General features: G+C 39.7%; 1 protein-coding gene across 8 annotated transcripts in view; it reads right to left on the bottom strand.

Annotated features, from left to right (window-relative positions):
- Window positions 1-1,597: 1,597 nt before the first annotated feature.
- Window positions 1,598-18,073, bottom strand: part of RNF170 (ring finger protein 170) — a 30,180-nt gene continuing 13,704 nt past the window's right edge. For 4 of the 8 annotated variants that reach the window (XM_060001436.1, XM_060001434.1, XM_060001438.1 and 1 more), the window contains 5 exons: window positions 16,720-16,798; window positions 14,955-15,063; window positions 11,320-11,393; window positions 8,156-8,266; window positions 1,598-4,416 (listed from right to left, as the gene is read on the bottom strand). In XM_060001436.1, the coding sequence (XP_059857419.1) occupies window positions 4,147-4,416; window positions 8,156-8,266; window positions 11,320-11,393; window positions 14,955-15,063; window positions 16,720-16,798 (643 nt within the window). In that variant the 3' untranslated portion in view covers window positions 1,598-4,146. The remainder of the gene's footprint in view (window positions 4,417-8,155; window positions 8,267-11,319; window positions 11,394-14,954; window positions 15,064-16,719; window positions 16,799-18,073) is intronic. The other 4 variants (XM_060001437.1, XM_060001435.1, XM_060001440.1 and 1 more) reach the window with 1 other exon arrangement.

Here is an 18,073-nt window from a genome sequence, read left to right as displayed (position 1 = left end):
TTTTTTTTTACAGAATGAGAGAGATGTTTATATGCTCTTATGATCTCTTCATCTGACCACTTCAGTAAATATCAAAAGTGAATATATGCGTAGCTTTATATGACCATTTAAGGGAAAGGGAATAAATAGGGATGAACTGAAGGATAGTTAGAAGTTTGACGTTCTTCAGAGGCTTCAGAGGCTGGGAGCTAATTCATTTACTAATAGAACACTTTTTAGGGAAAAAGGAAAATTTAACCCTTGACCTTAAAAGGGTAGGTTCTGTCTCAGTTCTTCTAGAAGGGTACACTTCGTCTTCTTGCTTGATAAACTGAAGAAAAATACACCACTTTTTTGATGTTGGAGAAGGCTAAGGCCTAAAAATGCCTTAAACTCACTGATCTCTAACAGTTTAGATTTTAGTTTCTATCCAACTATGCTGCTTTTTCTATAAACAGTTTTTATTTTAAAATACCCTCACATTCATTCTCTCTGGGCCTCATTATCTTCATCTGTAGAGTTAGGCTGTAGGACTGAGGAATTTCTAATTTGGAATCCATGAATGGTCAGCTCTTTGAATCCCCTGAAAATGAATCAAAACTATACGTATGTGTATATATGCATTTTTCTGGGGGAGCTATCCATAGGGTTTATCTGATTTTCACAGAGAAAACACAAAAACTAGTCAGTTTCTAAGGTCCCTTACAGCTGTTAACATTCTAGGATTCATGAAACAAAGATTAATTTCCATGTAGATGTTAACTATAGGTTTCCTCTAAGACCGATTAGCAGGGTGAGTTTTTGATCTGAATTATTAGATATTTTTGAGTAGTTATTTTTAAATTTTGTGTTTTAAAATTAATTAAAATCTAAACTGTTAGATGTAGTGAAGTTTAAAACATCTTTATTTAGCCCATAGCCCTCTCCTATGTCACATACTACATTCCCCTTAAAAGGCCACTAGTCTGGAAGAAAAAGGACTGTGTTCAGACATGCTCAGTGTTGTCTAACGGGTGTGTACTCCCCTCATGCCCCGTACTGGACATGGGACAAGTCAGAGGAGGCAGTGGGTGGAGGGGACAGTGACTGATAACACCTGAGGTTTGCTTGCAGTCAGGAACTCGATGCTTCAAACAAATACTGATGCTGTGAAGATGGTCTGGTTCTGACTGAACAGCAAAAGCTCTACGATTGTCTTTATCTCTGTGACAGGATCGCCTCCTGTCGGCAGCCCTTAAAGCCTACTAACCTGGTCTTGGGAAACTCTTTAAGCCTTAGGGCCTTAAAACCTTGAGTGCCCTTTTCCTATCCCTCAGACTCAGAAAAGAACATTTCAGTTATCAACTATACAGTTTCAGTAAAATACACACTCAAATAGGGGTGGGGAATCAGGGTGCAAGGGTACTGATTCCAATCTCACCCTTATTGTCCAGAATTAATATAGATTGCCCACATTAAATAATTTTTCTCAAAAACATTTCTACATTTAAAATTTTAAAATTAATTAGAAACGTGATGAGGTGAAAAAGAAAGCCACTGCAACCATTGTATTGAATGCTATTTCAGGAGTTTCGAATTTTAAAGCAGTGTCAAAGAAACCAGACAATAACAGCTACTCTTTAATTTTAGATATGTTGCTTTTATTCAAAAGAGTCACTGCTTGACAAACTCTTAAATCACAAGGTTTGAACCAAACTGTCAGTCCTCTGAAACAGCTCTGTGAGGTAGGTATCCGCACAGCCAGAGGGACCAGCACAGTCCTTTCTTCCCATGTTACTTTCAGTGCTGAGAACTATAGCAGCTGGAACCACTGTTCTAGTGGACAGTTAGAACAACTGTTTCCTCTGTCTCCCTCCCCACAGAGCTGCCCAAGTTATCATCTGCTCCTGGGGCTGGACCATCTGTTTTTTGAAAGTTACAATATTGTTGTTTACGAAAATCCAAACTGTTGCTTTGATTTATATGCTCTAACTCTGAATCACAGAAGTATTACTATGATATTTAAAAATTTAAAACACTGATTGACTCTACTTGCTTTAAATACTCTCGGATCCCTTCTACATTTATTATCACTGATCAATAAAGATGACATAATAAACAGGTCTAAACTTCTGAGAAGACAGCATATTCCCTTTTCAACTTTGTAAGACTTCCTACAGTGTTTTTGTATGCTACAAAAGTTGGTACAATACGCCTCTACCAGGAAAGTCTTAGAAGGAATTCCAAATATTACAATAAAAGTACTGTAAGTGTGACACTTGAAGCAGAACACATGCACAGAAAATTAAAACCTTTCAAAAATGGCTTTGCTGTAGCCCCACACCAAATTTATAATTGGTAGGCAATGCATTTCGAGACTGATAAATGGTGGTGTAAAGAACTCCTACTCATTAGCTTCTCAAGTTAGTGACTGCAGCTGAAACGTTTTCCTATGAAGTGTGCCACTCTATGAGAAGTTTGATTTGGACATGGTGAATCAGGATTCGTGGAGTCTTGATAGGTAATCTTTCTAAACCTTTGTTCTTAGGAGAACCCAAGCTGTCCTACTCCAGTATGTTCCAAAAGTCTTCCAAAGGATCCCAGTTTCTCCCCATGTAGGAGTCCTAGGAGTCTAATACCAGTTCGGTCACTTATCTGTGCATGGCTTCAGACAAAAAAAAGCCCGCTCATCTACGTCAGGGATTTCATCTATGAAAAGGAAGGTAATGCCCTGTCTTCTTCACCTAACTCTCTTGAGGATTAAATGAATGGTATGCAAGAAATCGCTTTAATTACAATGTGCTATACTTAAGGATTTTGTTTTTCTCTGTGACAAGCAGCAGCTTTGTCTTAGGCCCAAATTACAAGACACTACTGATGTATCATTCAGCATCTCATCAGTTGATGGCCTCTGATTCACCTGGAAGACTGACAGTGAGGCTCACTGATACATGAGTGGACAGGATGACTAGCAGTGGCTGCCAGGCGCAGAGCTGACACTGCCTGAGCCCTGGGGATCAGTGACTACCCTGCTGTCCAGGTCACTCAAGGGCAGTGCCAGCTGAGGGAGTTAAGATTTCGTAATACTTGTGGTTTTGATTCTTCTCAAACAGAAAACTGCATAAAAGAGCGTTAAGTACTTATGCTGTAGTCATCCAAAAACCAAGATAACGTTCCTGCTGAATCATCTCATTCTGCACAAGGCCTGATGAATCTGGGCTATATTCTGTCATCTAGGGACAGTATTACAAAAGTGTTCTGACAAGAGAAAACTAACCAAATCTGTACATTCTGTCGCTATAGCTCACCAGTAATTTCTCTTGTCAAATTTAGTGTTCCTAGTACCCTCCTCAGGTCTTTGATGCTCACAGCTACGGAGAACCACCTTCCTCAGGAATGTACCAAACTGTTATGTGTCTGCAGTATCACCCAGGTTCCTGAAACAAAAATTCCCTTTACAAGTAACTTTTATATACTGTTCCTATAAAAGGACCAAACTCTTACTGAAATGCCATAACTGAGAATATCAAGAGTGCTGGCTGGAGTCCAGTGTCTCACAACTTGTTAATTCTCCTGTCACTTAAGGAAGTGTTCTGTAAACCAGAATATAAAATCAAATTAACAAAGTTCAAGTTTCTTCTTTCCCCTTCAGCTGGTAGCAAAGAATTATATCAGAATGGAAAAGCAGAACTGCTCCAAATGAACAAAACCTAGCTACTCAAAGAAACACTGATTTTTCCCCAATATTGTACAATATTTTATTGTAACCAAAATACTTAGGTGAGTCTCACAGCAATATATTATCATGTGGGTACTCACCGAGAAGGATGAATTGGATAAACTGTACGTTTGACAACACCTTACTATACATCCAGTTAACCTGAATAGTTTGGTGGGGGAGAAGATATAGAAGCATCCCATTTTATATAATTCCATATTTTTCCACAACTTTATAGACAACACAGAATGAAGATACAGTTGTAAATCACTATAATTCTAACCTTACTATTGGGACCTGCAACATGTAAAAATTCCAGTCATATATTGCTAGGCATTTGCAAATGACAATCAAATGTTTGTCATACAGTGGTTTTAAACTTGTAAGATAATATTCAAATGCTTTAAACTGCCATGGTCCTTTTGTTTGATTTTACACATTGACTCAAATATTTTAGTGCACTCATTTTCTCATCTGTTGAGTCTCTGTGTTACTACTTCTCGGTACATAATAGAGATGTAGATGAGCAACAAAAATACGACAAAGAAATCATCGAGAAAGCCTAGAATTCCAAACAGGGCTTCAGGCACAAAATCTAGAGGCGATATAAGGTAGAAAAAAGCCCCCATTAAACAAAGTATTATCCTGATACGGAACATCCAGAAAAGGCCTCCGACCGAAAACACCTCTCTGAATGCATGCCTCAGTAAAGTGGGTAGGTCCATAATTCTTTCCATAATCTGGTAGGGGAAGAACAAATACTGTGATTTGGTATCTAGTGTGTTAGACTTAAAAATAATATAATTTTCTTACAATGTGCAGACAAACTCAGTTAACATGAATGAAGGAGTTTCATGTATTCACTGAACACCATATTTTCTAGTTACACATTTTATTTAAAAATAGTTCTTTGATTACTAGGTTCTTATAAAATAGGTCTTATTGCAGATAATTGAAAAGTAACTAAAATATCAACAAATTTGAAACACAGGATATAGTAATACAAAACTCAAGTTATTTCTAATTTGAGTTAGTAAAATAAACCAACAAAGAAGCCAGTGTACTGAACTAGGCTGAGGCTTGAGCTTTAAAGTTGGACACACCACTTATTAGCCAAGTGATCTTGGGGAAAGTTGTTTAACCTACTAGAGATAAGGCAACAACACTGAGTATGTGCCACAAGGACTATTAAGAACTAGAAGAGATATTGTTATAAAAGACCTTGATAAATTGCCAGACAATATATAAGTATATACATATATAGAATATATTAAGTATATACAGACACATCAACTTTGATGGCTTTGACCATCTAAGAATAGCAATGAAACTGATTTCCTTCTTAGGATGTTTATTCTGCTTAGCTTGAGTTTAAGTGAATTTTTTTTTTTCCTTCGGTACGCAGGCCTCTCACCGCTGTGGCCTCTTCCGTTGCAGAGCACAGGCTCCGGATGCGCAGGCCCAGTGGCCATGGCCCACGGGCCCAGCTGCTCTGTGGCATGTGGGATCTTCCTGGACCGGGGCACGAACCCGTGTCCCCTGCATCGGCAGGCGGACTCTCAACCACTGCGCCACCAGGGAAGCCCTAAGTGAATTATTAATTGCCACAAAAATTTTTGAAATGCCAGGCCTTACCCTTTCTGGAAATGATTATGGTTTCTGAATATATACAGACTAATAATTAGATTATATTTACTTTGTAAATATACTAAAACCCACTGAATTGTATACTTTAAACAGGGGTACTATATGGTGTGTAAATTACATCTAAATAAAGTTTTTTTTAAAAAAAAAGACAGTACCAGTATCTATTTGTATGACCTTGAGCAAGTCAGTTTCGTCTCTGACTGGAAACTTCTCACTTCCTCTGCATAGCTCTTAGCTGACTGCATGACCATAAGGCCGCGTGTAGTAATGAGGCACCGTGACGACTCCTGAACCTAACTTCTTTGAGGTCTTACTTCTCAGGGGTTGGGAGATGCAAGAGAAACTGGCCAGAGGAAGTAAATCACTTCCTGTGGTCATTCCAGTGCCAGTTCAGCTGTTTTTAACAATCTGTATAAATATCACAAATCCAACTCTAAGTATGTATTTTGTCCAACAAATGCCGAATAAGTTAAGAGGGAGATGGAGACGAAAATGGGAAGAACTGAGCAAGCAATGAGAAAACGGTTTTAAAAACCCCACCAGACAAAGAATATCTTGTAATTCCTTTTGGAAAACGGATCACAAAAGAACAAAAATGGTCTTTTTAGAATCACTCCTCATGCTGATTTTCTGTTCTCTGTGGAAGAAACTAATACTTAAAGCAAAACAGCTATACAGCTTTCACAAGGTCTATGGTAAATTACTTAAGATATTCTAATGACCAGCCAGTATGTCTTTTGAATACTGTTCTGTCCTTTATCAGGGCTATTTTGTTCAGTTCTCATATGGTGTTGTTTATACAAAATCTGTAGTGATTAGACAAGAAATATGGCATGGGTTATTAAGAAATGTTTGTGTACTAATCACAATCTGACTCTAACTCTGGGGTAGAATATCAAAGTAAAACCTACATGTCTTTATTATATTGTAATTTCATCACATACCAAGCTTTCTTATTCATTAAGTATATATCTGACGCACACAAAATAACTGAGCAATGGTATGCTTCACACCTTAAAATACGAATGAACATCTTAAAATGATTTTTTTAAGTTCAGTGGTAGTTCTTGAATTTGAAACTGATTTTCAAAGAATCGTCCTAAGATGCCCCTGGAGGATACATAAGAAAACTGCCGATCAGAAACAGCAGAAGAGGCTCCCAAAGAGCCACGGAGGGCAACAGGGCCCAGGTCACGCTTTTCTTGTCACTAAAAGTTTTGCCTGTCACCATCCACAGCAGGCGAGACTGTATGCCTTTAAATGTACCTGACGTCCCAGAATGAGGAACAGCATGTACGAGGGAGCACAAGTCTACGCAGTTGTGTAATACAGAAGCATTTTAACAGCTTATATTCTTGGCTGGGAGGAGGAGTATCATTTCTATCTTAAGGATAACCATAAATTCTACAAGCATTAAGGCCTACTGTATTCCAGACACTGGGACCATAGTAGTGACTAAATATACACGGTCCTCGCCCTCATGAAGCTTTCCGTCTCCTGAGAGAACGGTAATGAACAAGGTCGGAGGGCAATGAGAGAGACTGCCCTGGTTGATTGGGGACAGCCTCTCCGAGGGAGATATACTAGGGCCAACCTGAAGGATGAGGAAGTCAGCCAGGAGGCGAGCAGCGGGACAAGCATTCCGAGCAGAGGAAATGGCACGAGTGAGGCACGAAGGTAGGAAGGCCAGGAGCGTGTTCTGAGAGCCGCATCCCGAGGGAGGGGAGGAGGAACCAGGCCATGCAGGGCCTTGAAAGCCACAGCCAGGAGTTGGGACATTAGTCCAGAAATTCAGAAGTTTCAAAACACAAGAGCATCGTGGTCTTACTTATGTTTTCAAAATATTACTTGGGCTGCTGTGCAGAGGAAAAGGTCCGAGTGAAGAGGCCACTGCAGTTGTCCTAAGCAAGAGATGGTGGTGGCCTGGCCTAGTCTGATGGCTACAGACACAGGACTTGTTATGAGGCAGAAATGACAGCATCCCCAGAAAGAAAAGACACGTTAGGACTTCTTTACAGATCAGAGAAGGGGAATGAGGGAGAAGAGGACATCAGCACTGAGCTGAGTAAGGCTGAGGTAAGGAGGGATCGGGTCAGTGTTGTGCATGTTACATCTCATGTCCGAGACGCCAGGAACGCGCCAGTGGGATGTACCCTGAGCAAGTGGACGTCAGAGCCTAGAGCGTGGAGCAGAGTCTGGGCTTCCAGTATGAATTTGTACTGAGTGTGTTCTGGGTTTTCAAGTACATATTTAGTCATACACTTCTAGAATTCTTTGTTAAATTTTGAGAAAACTGGGATGAGTCAGTAAAGTGTGGGTTTTTAATCTATCAAATACCTTTTTGGGGAGGAGGGGCAACTGTAGAATTAATGTGCTCTTTAAAAATAGAATGCTTTTGAATACCTGACATACAAAACCCCCAACACTTAGGGTTACTTAAGGGAACAAATTCAAATGGGGCCAGGGTAAAATAGAGTAAAACACAAGGTAAAACTCCCTCCAGAAGTTCTCAGTTGTAAGTTTCCTGGAAGACAAACCCTATTTTAGAATCACGTAGGAGTCAATAATTTTACCTTTCCCTCCAATGTTTTTCTATTGCTTTTTTTTGCTGGTATCACTTTCATAAAGAGTTTAATAATGCCATTTTTTAAAAGATAGAAAACTGTAGTCCTTGGGAAAGCTGTAACTCAGTGAATGACAGCAACAATGAAAAGTAAAGACTTCACGTAACACACACAGATTTTTCACATTGACTATTTGTTGGTAAATCTCACTTTACAAAAGAGAAGTATCATCACACTCTAACTTTGCACCCGCTACAACATTACTTACAGATCTGGGCTGCCCTGAGAATCTCCGGTTATAATCATTAATATCTTGATGCAATGATACAGCATCCTGAGACTGGTCATTTTCACCAAATACTGTTAGCAGTAAAGTTACCTGTAGATTTACAGAAAAAAAGAATTGTTACACCTTTCTGCAGCATTAATTTTTTTTCATTTTGTGTTGTTATTCAATAGAATGAGAAAAGCTTCTGAATTTAGATTTCGCTCGTTTCTTTTAACAAAGGCGACACAGGGGAGAAAAGTAAGCTACTGTTTCCTTACAATAAAATCCATTCAAAATGTTATTTGAACTCCTATAAAATAAAATGGGCACTGGTTTAAGTACCTTTCAATCCACACCAGGGATCAAGTTAGTAGTTCGCTGTTTGGGCTAACAGACATTTGAGGATATAAGAATGATGAGAAAATATTCAGGAGCAAAGTGACATATCACTTCGAGAGAGGAAAATTAGGGCTTTCTTTTTTGATTAAAATCATGATTCCTTATCCTCTCTGGTATCTGAATGATCTTTGAATGCTACCAGCATCACACAGAGCTGAAGTTATTGCAGGAACCAGCTCTCAAGCACCCATCTCTACTATAATCAAAAAAGTAATTCTTAATTCTTGATACTGTTATATAACATAATACATTTAACCCTGATTCCTCCATGGCGGAGCTAAGGAAGATACACAAATGTTCCTGGACTATACTCGGGTAATCTGAAGATGACGGTACCTCGAAAAACAAGTATATTTAAAAATATAACACCTCCTATAGAAATGGCCACTGTACAAAGAGATAAATATGGGAAGGAGCCGTGATAGATTTGGGTTTAAATCATCTCACTGTTGTTTTGACCCTCAGCTCAGCTGTAAAACCAGGACCCCACTGTTCAGGTGCTTCCCAAACAGCCAAACACAGGAGTGCCTAAGAGCAGCAGGTGGTAGGAACAGCAGGTACAGCCATCTCTTCACAAATTTGTTAATAAAGATGAATTCTTTCACTAAATGTTAACTGACCACGTACATGGGCGAGGCACTGCGCTAAGTGCTAGACGTACAAAAAAAGGACAACGTGGCCTTGCGCCTTGGTGATCACAATCCCCAGGACAGAAGGGGAGGGAGACGTGTTCAACAGCCCGTTATAAGGCACTGGGGTAGGCATTATAGTGATGCTGGAGAGGAAGGACTTCCTCTGTCTGGGGTGTCCAGAAAGCTTGACACTTGCACTCACCCTAGGGACGTGGTAGGACCGCTGGCGTGTCAGTGTGTGCGCCCAGGGGAGACGTGGTGACCATGTCCCAGCCACAGGCAGCAGCCTGCACACTGTTCCCAGTGAAGCAGGCGGTGGGGCAGGTAGATGAACTGCAGTGGGAACGCACTGCAGTTAGGGAACCCACAAGTTTATCTCCACCTTTCTCACCTCTAGCCAATTTATGTGTGGTCCAAAGGATACCACCTGCTAATGCGCATATGCCCTATGAAAAGCCACAGGTAGTGCCAGAAAGAGGGGCAGGTGGTGGAACTAATTGTTTATGGCAAGACCTTCGGCCTGGTCTCCGTGTTGCTGGCAGAGAGCTAAAGATGAGAGGTGGCACTGGCAAATAAGCTTCAGGGCCAACTGCCTTGTGTCACACATCAAATCAGCTGGAGAGGTGGTACCAAAAAATGATCTTCCTCCTAACCATGTAGTAAAAAGTGTGAAAGAGGCAGAATCTGGGGATGTATCGATAGAAGCAAGAAGAAAAGAAGAGAAAGCCTTGAACCTTCCTCTCTCCAACCAAAAAAGGCAGCAGTGGGGGAAGTGGATAAGCGAGAACAATGGCTGAAAGGTACACACACGTGTGTGCATTTCTGTGTACGTGTATATGTATTTAACAGTGCACACTATATGATTTTATTTATATACAGTCCCCAAATTAGGCAAAACTGAACAGTAATCTTTAGAGGAGCATGCTAAGGTAATAAAACTGTAAAGAAAATCAAGGAAATGCTTATCCTAACAGTCAAATAGTAGCTACCTCTAGGAGAGGAAGGAAGGGGGGGGGATTTGGAAGGGGTCCCGAGGAGGCTTCTGGGGCTGTGGCCAGTTTCTGTTTCTTCATCTGAGTGGTGGCTACTCAGGTGTTGCTTTGTGACAAGTCAGCGAGCTGTACCTCTTTATTTTGTGTGCTTTCCTGTACGTCTGTTATATTGTACAAAGAATTTTTCAACAACTGTTGTGCCTTCTCTAATCTTATTTTACTTTGTGGTCCCTGTGGGTTTACGCCTTTCCTGTTTCGGTGGGGTTGCCAGAGGGAGCAAAAGTAAATGCGTGCGCTCAGTTCAGCATCCTGACTTGGAAGCTCTCCATCCTGGTCGGGACGTCCGTTTGCACTGGAAGACTTCCCAAGGAGAGGCTGTCTGTGTACCTGATCATGAGTCATTATCAGACAGGCATATATTTTAAATGAAAAGAATAATATAAAGGAAATTCTGAAAAGTGAATAGAACATCCCATTTGGCTATATTTATTAACTTAAAAACTACAAATATCAGTTTCTCAGATTTTTCAAACGAAACAAAATTTTGTTTCTCCAGTTTGTCGAAGAAATTGAGCCGTTTGATAGCGTACTGACACTTCAGTCTCCGACACGTGTGTGTAAAACCTCACTGCGTCCCTCGGAGGCAGCATCTGTACTGATGTAACAGGCTAATCTGCTCTGGGTGATGCGACGTGGCCACGGCTCCACAAGAGACATTTTTCAAAGGCATTGTTCGTCATTTAAAGCTGTCTGGACCCTCACCACAGATGGGCAGGTTAAAAAGAAAGTACAACTGAAAAATTATTTTTTTCAAAAGAAGTCTATGCAGAGCATATTTGCTTAAGCCTGATTGCCAGTTCAGTTGTTCCCTTGCTGGTGTTACAACAAAGACTTATTAGGATTTGGGGAAGGGTTCATGTACCAGCTGTTTTTCACTATGACTGAAGGGATATCAAAGGGAATTCCCTTTTTTTGAGGTGTCTTAAAGACATTAAAAAAAATAATGGAGAAACATCAGAGAAGCTTTGGATAAATGAAGTTCTGCTAAAAACATAAAAATAATTCAAGAGTTAGATACAGAAACTATAAAAATTTACAAAATGAGCTAGTATAAATGATGTTTTCTGGGCACAAACATTACCGTTTGTCTACAGATTGGACAACTGATTGCCCCAAGCCATGAACCGTATCGCCAGTATGCCACAATGCAGGTACCTAATGGGAAGAAAACATTAATATTGATGTTGTTAAGTCCATATATCCTGGGAAAGTTTCATATATTTGAAATATTTTAACAGCATCACCTATTTTAAAATGTTTTTTTACTTTATCCAACCAAGTCTTAAGGCAAATTCAAATCTAATAACAATTCCCAGCCACTGAGAAATATTTTAATTTAAACTACCTGTTAAGATACAAGCATTTTTACAATCAAAAGCAAGCATGCATTAACTGCTTCAATGCTATGAGGCTTAATAGAAAATACTGCATTTCCTATGTGAATAAATAAAACAGTAATTAATTGAACATTACTGTACATATGACAACCAACAAATCACACTATAAATTTTCTGTTGCAAATTTGATATATATGTTACAGAAACACAACTTCCATTTTTTTTAAAGTTTAGAAAACCAAGTCACTTAAGTGTCAATAATAGTAATTAGGTAGTATGCACAAAGGAGCCAAAGGATACAAAGATTTCACGCTTCCTGCCCTAACAAAGTTCATAATCCAGTTAAGTAACTGAATCAACTTTTGTACTGGATGGATTTGATTTTTCTTCTTGAAGGCATTGATGAGCAGTGAAACAGGTAAACACAGCCTAGAGAGAGGATTTACAGACCTGAAAAAGTGGTGGTAGGTGCACTAAGTGTATAGGCACTAAAGTTCAGACCAGTAACAAATGAAGAAGGAGTATTTTTAAATACTGGCTGATATTTAAGGAGCCAATTCAGTTTCTTCTCTGCAGGCCCCCATTTCTCGGATCATCCAGGTTCCACTGTGAATCTGAACTAACTGCTTCCTGGCTCCTTCAATCAAATTGAGGGGACCAAGGTAACATACTTACATGACTCAGAAAGTAGTTACATCTTGAAGTGTGTAATATTAAATTTCAGTACAAAAGGTGTACAGAATTTGAACCCAACTTTGTAGGGGTGGTAAGATTAGACAGGCAGAAGACAGGAGCGAGGACACTCTGGGTTTTGCGATGGCAGGAACAAATCCCAGAGGCAGAAATAATGGTACACGAGGCAACTGGTGAGCAGGCCACTGGCTGAAGCCAAGGCCGCCCAACCTGACCATTAGTGACTGCGGGGAAAAACTGGTTCGATGATTTAAAGACAAGTTTAAAAAGCTAAACCATCTGTATCTGATATCTTTTCCTGCTCTCAGGGTGCTGTGTTAATTCGATAATATTTACTAAATACTTTGAGCGGTCTAATTTCATACAGAAACCATATGAAAGCAAAACTGATCATAAATATGTTAGTATTATTACCATCTGTAATGATGCCCTAGATTTATCTACTACCTTTTCACCCCAAAGTCCACTGTGTTTTGACATATGTTAATTTATTTAATTCCGTAACTTTTTCCACAGATTGGAGTACAGGTGTCCTTGGTTTGCAAATTATGTAGTGGCCACTTGCCTGCACTGGAAAACTATGGTCCAGCAAATCAAACACTTCAGGTCATACACATCTGCTGTGATGTGCCTGATGCTTTCCCTTAACTAGGATGGTGGGAGAGATGACTCAATGACTTGAATCCGGGGCACAATCTCTCTAGATCTGTCTATTTGTAAAATGAGAATAAGACCTCATAAGACTGCCGGGGAATTACATAAAGTAATGTGGGTTACAAATGCAAGTTAGGTGAAGTCTGTTGCTGCTGTTATTCTTGACTTGCTGTAAAGGAACAGAACTGTAGTTCCACACATGGAGCTAAGCTGAAAGGCTCTTCATATACATGGTATCAGTATCCTTGAACTACTGTTCAAAGAAACACATTTCTATTTATTAAGAAGCTGAATAACTAGTTTGTTTGTTTTTTTTTAACCTTTGAAGATACAGACAGTAAATAAAAGTGTCCCGACAAGAAGAGCAGGATATCGGAAGGAATCTACCCTATTACCCCAGACCCAGAGGTAAAACCAAGAGCACAGCACAGCCATCTTTCAACTGACCAGGTTATCCACACAGTGCATCACCTAAGCCTGGGCTGGCAAATAGACTTCGCCCAGCCTGCCAGACCTCACTGATTCCCAACCCCTGCCTCGGGTGCTGTGCTAGGGGACGGCCGAGGCACAGCCAGACCCAGAGCAAGTCCACAATCGATAAGGAACGTCGGCCAGAGGTTTGAGGGGGAACGTCTGCTTTCTCTGATGGCCATTTAATCCCCTGCCCCAGCACCTGATCTTTCATTATTTGGCTGCTCACTAGCACTTCCAACAGATAATTAAGGATAGACACCGAAATAGTGCTTTGTAATTTGTTAGTTACTTAGACAAAAACCTGAGGGAAGAGGTTGAAATTCATGGATGAGGCAATGATGGGATTGGTCAGTACTGACTAAATGGGCACAAGGTATACAAAACCCTGCATAGCATGGAATGGATTCCAGATACTTTATTTCACCCCCAACAGCATGAACAGTAACACTGTATACCTTGGAATTCTGACTCTTAGACAAAAGATACAAAGGGGAGAAAGCAAAGTACAAATCACTGTATGCTACATGTTAAATCAGTACAGTTTGGGAGCAATTAGCACCCTATCTTGCATACAGCTGTTCGAAGGGAAAGAAATACTACCAATAAAAAATAGGTCTAATGATGAGATAAACCTTAAGGAGAGAGTAGTTGTATAAACCACCATTCACATAGTATTGGGTTGGCCAAAAAATTCGTTTGGGTTTTTGGTAACATCTTATGGGAAACCCCGAACGAACTTTTTGGCCAGCCCAACAGAACTGCGCACAGGCTGTGAAGTCAGAGCCAGGTTTAAAACCTAGCTCTGTTCGTCTGCAGCTGGGCTGCCGTTTGTAAAATTTCTTAGCACTGCTGAGCCTCGGGGTTCCTCACCTGTGAGCTGGGATGAGATGGAGTATTTTGCGTCCAGCACACAGCAGGCCCATAATAACCGACTCCTGCCAATCTCACGTGACCACAGCCAGCAGTGGCTATGCGGTATGTCTCATCACTCTCTGTGACTCTTCCTGGAAGGTCAGGAGATGCCCAGGGGTGGATAGCACCCCTTCCTGACACTAAGTTAGTGCGACATCAACGTCCCTTCTCATCCCTCTACGTGTTCTAGGGTTCCCAAGCCTCTGGAAGTCCCGGAGGAAGAGAGGTAAGAACTTCTGCACCGACTCAGAGTGAAAAAGAGGTGGCAGAGCCAAGGGAAGGTCTTGGGCAAGGTCCTTGGGAGAAGAACACTGCCGCCTTGGGAAGGAGGAGTAATAAATGAAACCACCAGAAAGCGATGAAAATGAGGAATTCAGTGACTCCCTCATGGTACAGATATCCTTAACTCACTATTCAAAGAAACACATTTCTGTTTATTGGGGGGTTGAATAACCAGTCTTTTTAATCTTTGAACTACGGACACTAAATAAAAGTGGCTGACAACAAGAGCAGGATCTCAGAAGCAATCTGCCCCACTCACAAAATACAAAACGTGACAGAGAGAAAATCAGGAATCCGGCTTGTGCACACACACGGGTCTTGGTCTAAATAGTCACTTTCACCAAGAACAGCATTGTTTGCTTACCACAAAAGAGATGTCCACAGTTTGTTTCAACAGGGAGGGAAGCTTGATGTAAACAGATCGGACAGTACATGTCAGTGTAGAACTGCTGTCGGGCAGCAGCAGGTGCATCCTGGTGAGAAGACAAGTGCATACTGAGACACGACACACACAGTCTTTTCAAAATTCACCTTCATGCTAAAAGATACTTAACAATACAGTCAGGACTGTGTAATCCTCAAATTTTAGATGTGCACTAGTTAAGGTCTTACAAGTTTGAGAAACTTATGAGGCTCCAGTGTTGTTCTGCCTAAACTGCATGGTCTCTACCTTCCTTCCTGAACACAGTCTAAAGATAAAGATAAAAAGATATATCCAAAGATAAAAAGCCGATTAACTCAGGAGTTACTCTGTTAGAAAGAGTAAGTTATTCTGGGTAACACAGGCTGAGCTCATGCATTCATTAGCTGAACAATAAGAAATGTCAAACTACTCCCCAGGTGTTAGCTTTCTTCTATTTTTAACATCTGTTTCATTCATACATTCCTGATAGTCGTTACATGTCTGAAGATTATGAGATAGTTGTATGTGAAATCACTTTGTAAATTATAAAACACCAGGCCAGCATGAATTATTGATAACAAGAGCTCTGGAACACAGTACCACTAATATGCTTAAACCATTTTTGCATCAGTGAATTTAAGTTCTATGAAGCAAGAATTCTTGTCTGTTTAGTTCACAAATGAATTCTCAATGCCCAGAACAATGTCTGACATATAGTAGATGTTCAATAAATATTTGGTGAATGGATAAATCATAAAAACCCTCTTTGGAATTAAAATTTGACTGGTGGGTAGACAATCAATTTTTAATTTTTTTTTTGATATTAGGTATCTCAGCATGAAGGTATACAATGACCTACTTAAACCAGCTTTCATAAAATATATTACATTTCTGGTTCTTAGGGAATCCGTATGGTTAAAAGCAAAGAAGAGGCAGAGGAGAAAAGTTTTCTTCTTTGCCTAAGTAGTTTTAACAACTTTGATCACTGAAGAAAAAGAAAAGGAAAAAAAGCCATCCCTTATAGTCATTTCTTTGAAGGTCTTAGGGGAATATACTTTATTTATTTATTTTTTTAAATCTATTTATTTATTTTTGGCTGCATTGGGTCTTCGTTGCTGCGCGTGGGCTTTCTTTAGTTGCTGCGAGCGGGGGCTACTCTTCATTGCGGTGCACGGGCTTCTCATTGCGGTGGCTTCTCTTGTTGTGGAGCACGGGCTCTAGGTGCGCGGGCTTCAGTAGTTGTGGCTCGCAGGCTCTAGAGCGCAGGCTCAGTAGTTGTGGCACATGGGCTTAGTTGCTCCATAGCATGTGGGACCCTCCTGGACCAGGGCTCGAACCCGTGTCCCCCGTGTTGGCAGGCAGATTCCTAACCACTGCACCACCAGGGAAGCCCGGGAATATATTTTAGAAAGAGTAGTTTTTCCACTACATTTCATTAAAGCCAATTAGACAGTAATTATTTCCTCACAAGTAAATAATAGGAAAACTGTTGTCTTTTAAAGCAAGTTAAAACTAAATTCATGAAAACATCTTAATTAGATTAAGACTAGTCATTTGCTTAATCTGAAAATGTACAATCAATAGAATAATAAAGGTAACTCCAAGCAGGAAAGAAGCACATGCTTCCAAAAAGTAATTTATTGATACATCATCGCAATTTCTTATGCAAGGGGAGTGATAACATGTACTCCTCATACAAATGCACAGATTTATATCACAACAGTACCTGTTCTGTTTGAAGTTGTTCCCGAAGCACCCGTACTAGCTCTTGGTTTTCTGGGTGAATGTTTTGATGTGCATTTCTGCTGAATAAATTATAATACGGTTTTAATATAAAATATTGTTAGATGAATCCATTTTCCTTATGGGTCTAATTTTTGACCTAGACTACTAGCAACATAAGAAATGTAAATGATGGCCTACAACTGTACTCCAACTGTAGGACTGGACATTCTAGGCTATTCTGAGATCACTGATTATCGGCTCATTTCAGGTTTAACTGGCAAATGATGAAATCCAGAGGCCTAGTACCTTGGGGATTGAATGTAATTTCAGACTTACATATAATATAACACGTTTATTTCTTTTGTAAGATTTCTTGTATTATTATGTATTTGAACACTTTTCCATATCTGATTAGGTCCTTCTCCCAACTTTTCACCTATGAGGTGAGAGAGACAGAGAAAAACAAAACCTAAAATGTATAATGTAGAAAAGCCCAAACCTATGATACCACTAATCTCTTAACATTAACAATTAAAATGAAGAATCAAAGGCAGGAAGTTAGAGGTCCATATAAAAGGATGGGATGCCTGAAGTGAGGACTGAAAACTAGAAGCAGTGGTTAGGTTGGTAGGGTCAGGGGTGAAGATTTACATCTGAATCAGTTTAGTTTCATTTGGCTACAGAAGTTTTTTCTAAACCTAAATCTCTTTAACAGCAATATTTTAAGTCTACTCAGTGTCGGTGTTATTAATCTATAGAAGAGCCTTTACTCTCTAGCTGACCCAATATAGCACAGCAATAAGAATTCTAAATCAATATTCTAATGGGATAAGGAAAATTAAAGAAATCCATCCCAGGGTTATTTAATTTTTAGTAAAAAATTTAAATTTTAGAAAAGAAAGCCGAAAAAATATAACCATTAGTTCAGAGACGACATAAAAACAATTTAAAGTCAAATATCTAATCAGAAGCTCAACATAAATGTAATGAAACTACTTGAATTCTGTTTAAACACCTTAAATTTTGGTGGATTATTTATTTTAAAATGTTACATTCTTATGACTGAATAAATGAATCAGTGAAAGAAAGCTACTCTATGGGAAAAACAATCTATCAAGGAACAGCCCAGGAACCAGCCTATTTACACACCAGGAAACACCCAGCTAACTGGAAATTCTCAGCTCTTTGACAATGAAAAACCATTCCCTTTTCACTGGAAAAAAACAGTCATGGTTTTCTGAGGATTGATGTAAACCATGTGACTGGAAGGTCTTTCTTTTGGTCTCTTTCCATAAAAGAGAAGATATAAAATTCTTAAATCTGATAGTAGAATATTAGAAAAGTCAAAGTATAGC

This window comes from Delphinus delphis, chromosome 21, assembly GCF_949987515.2.
Source record: "Delphinus delphis chromosome 21, mDelDel1.2, whole genome shotgun sequence".
NCBI classification, from domain to species: Eukaryota; Metazoa; Chordata; class Mammalia; order Artiodactyla; family Delphinidae; genus Delphinus; species Delphinus delphis.
This window is presented reverse-complemented; position numbering and strand designations above follow the sequence as displayed.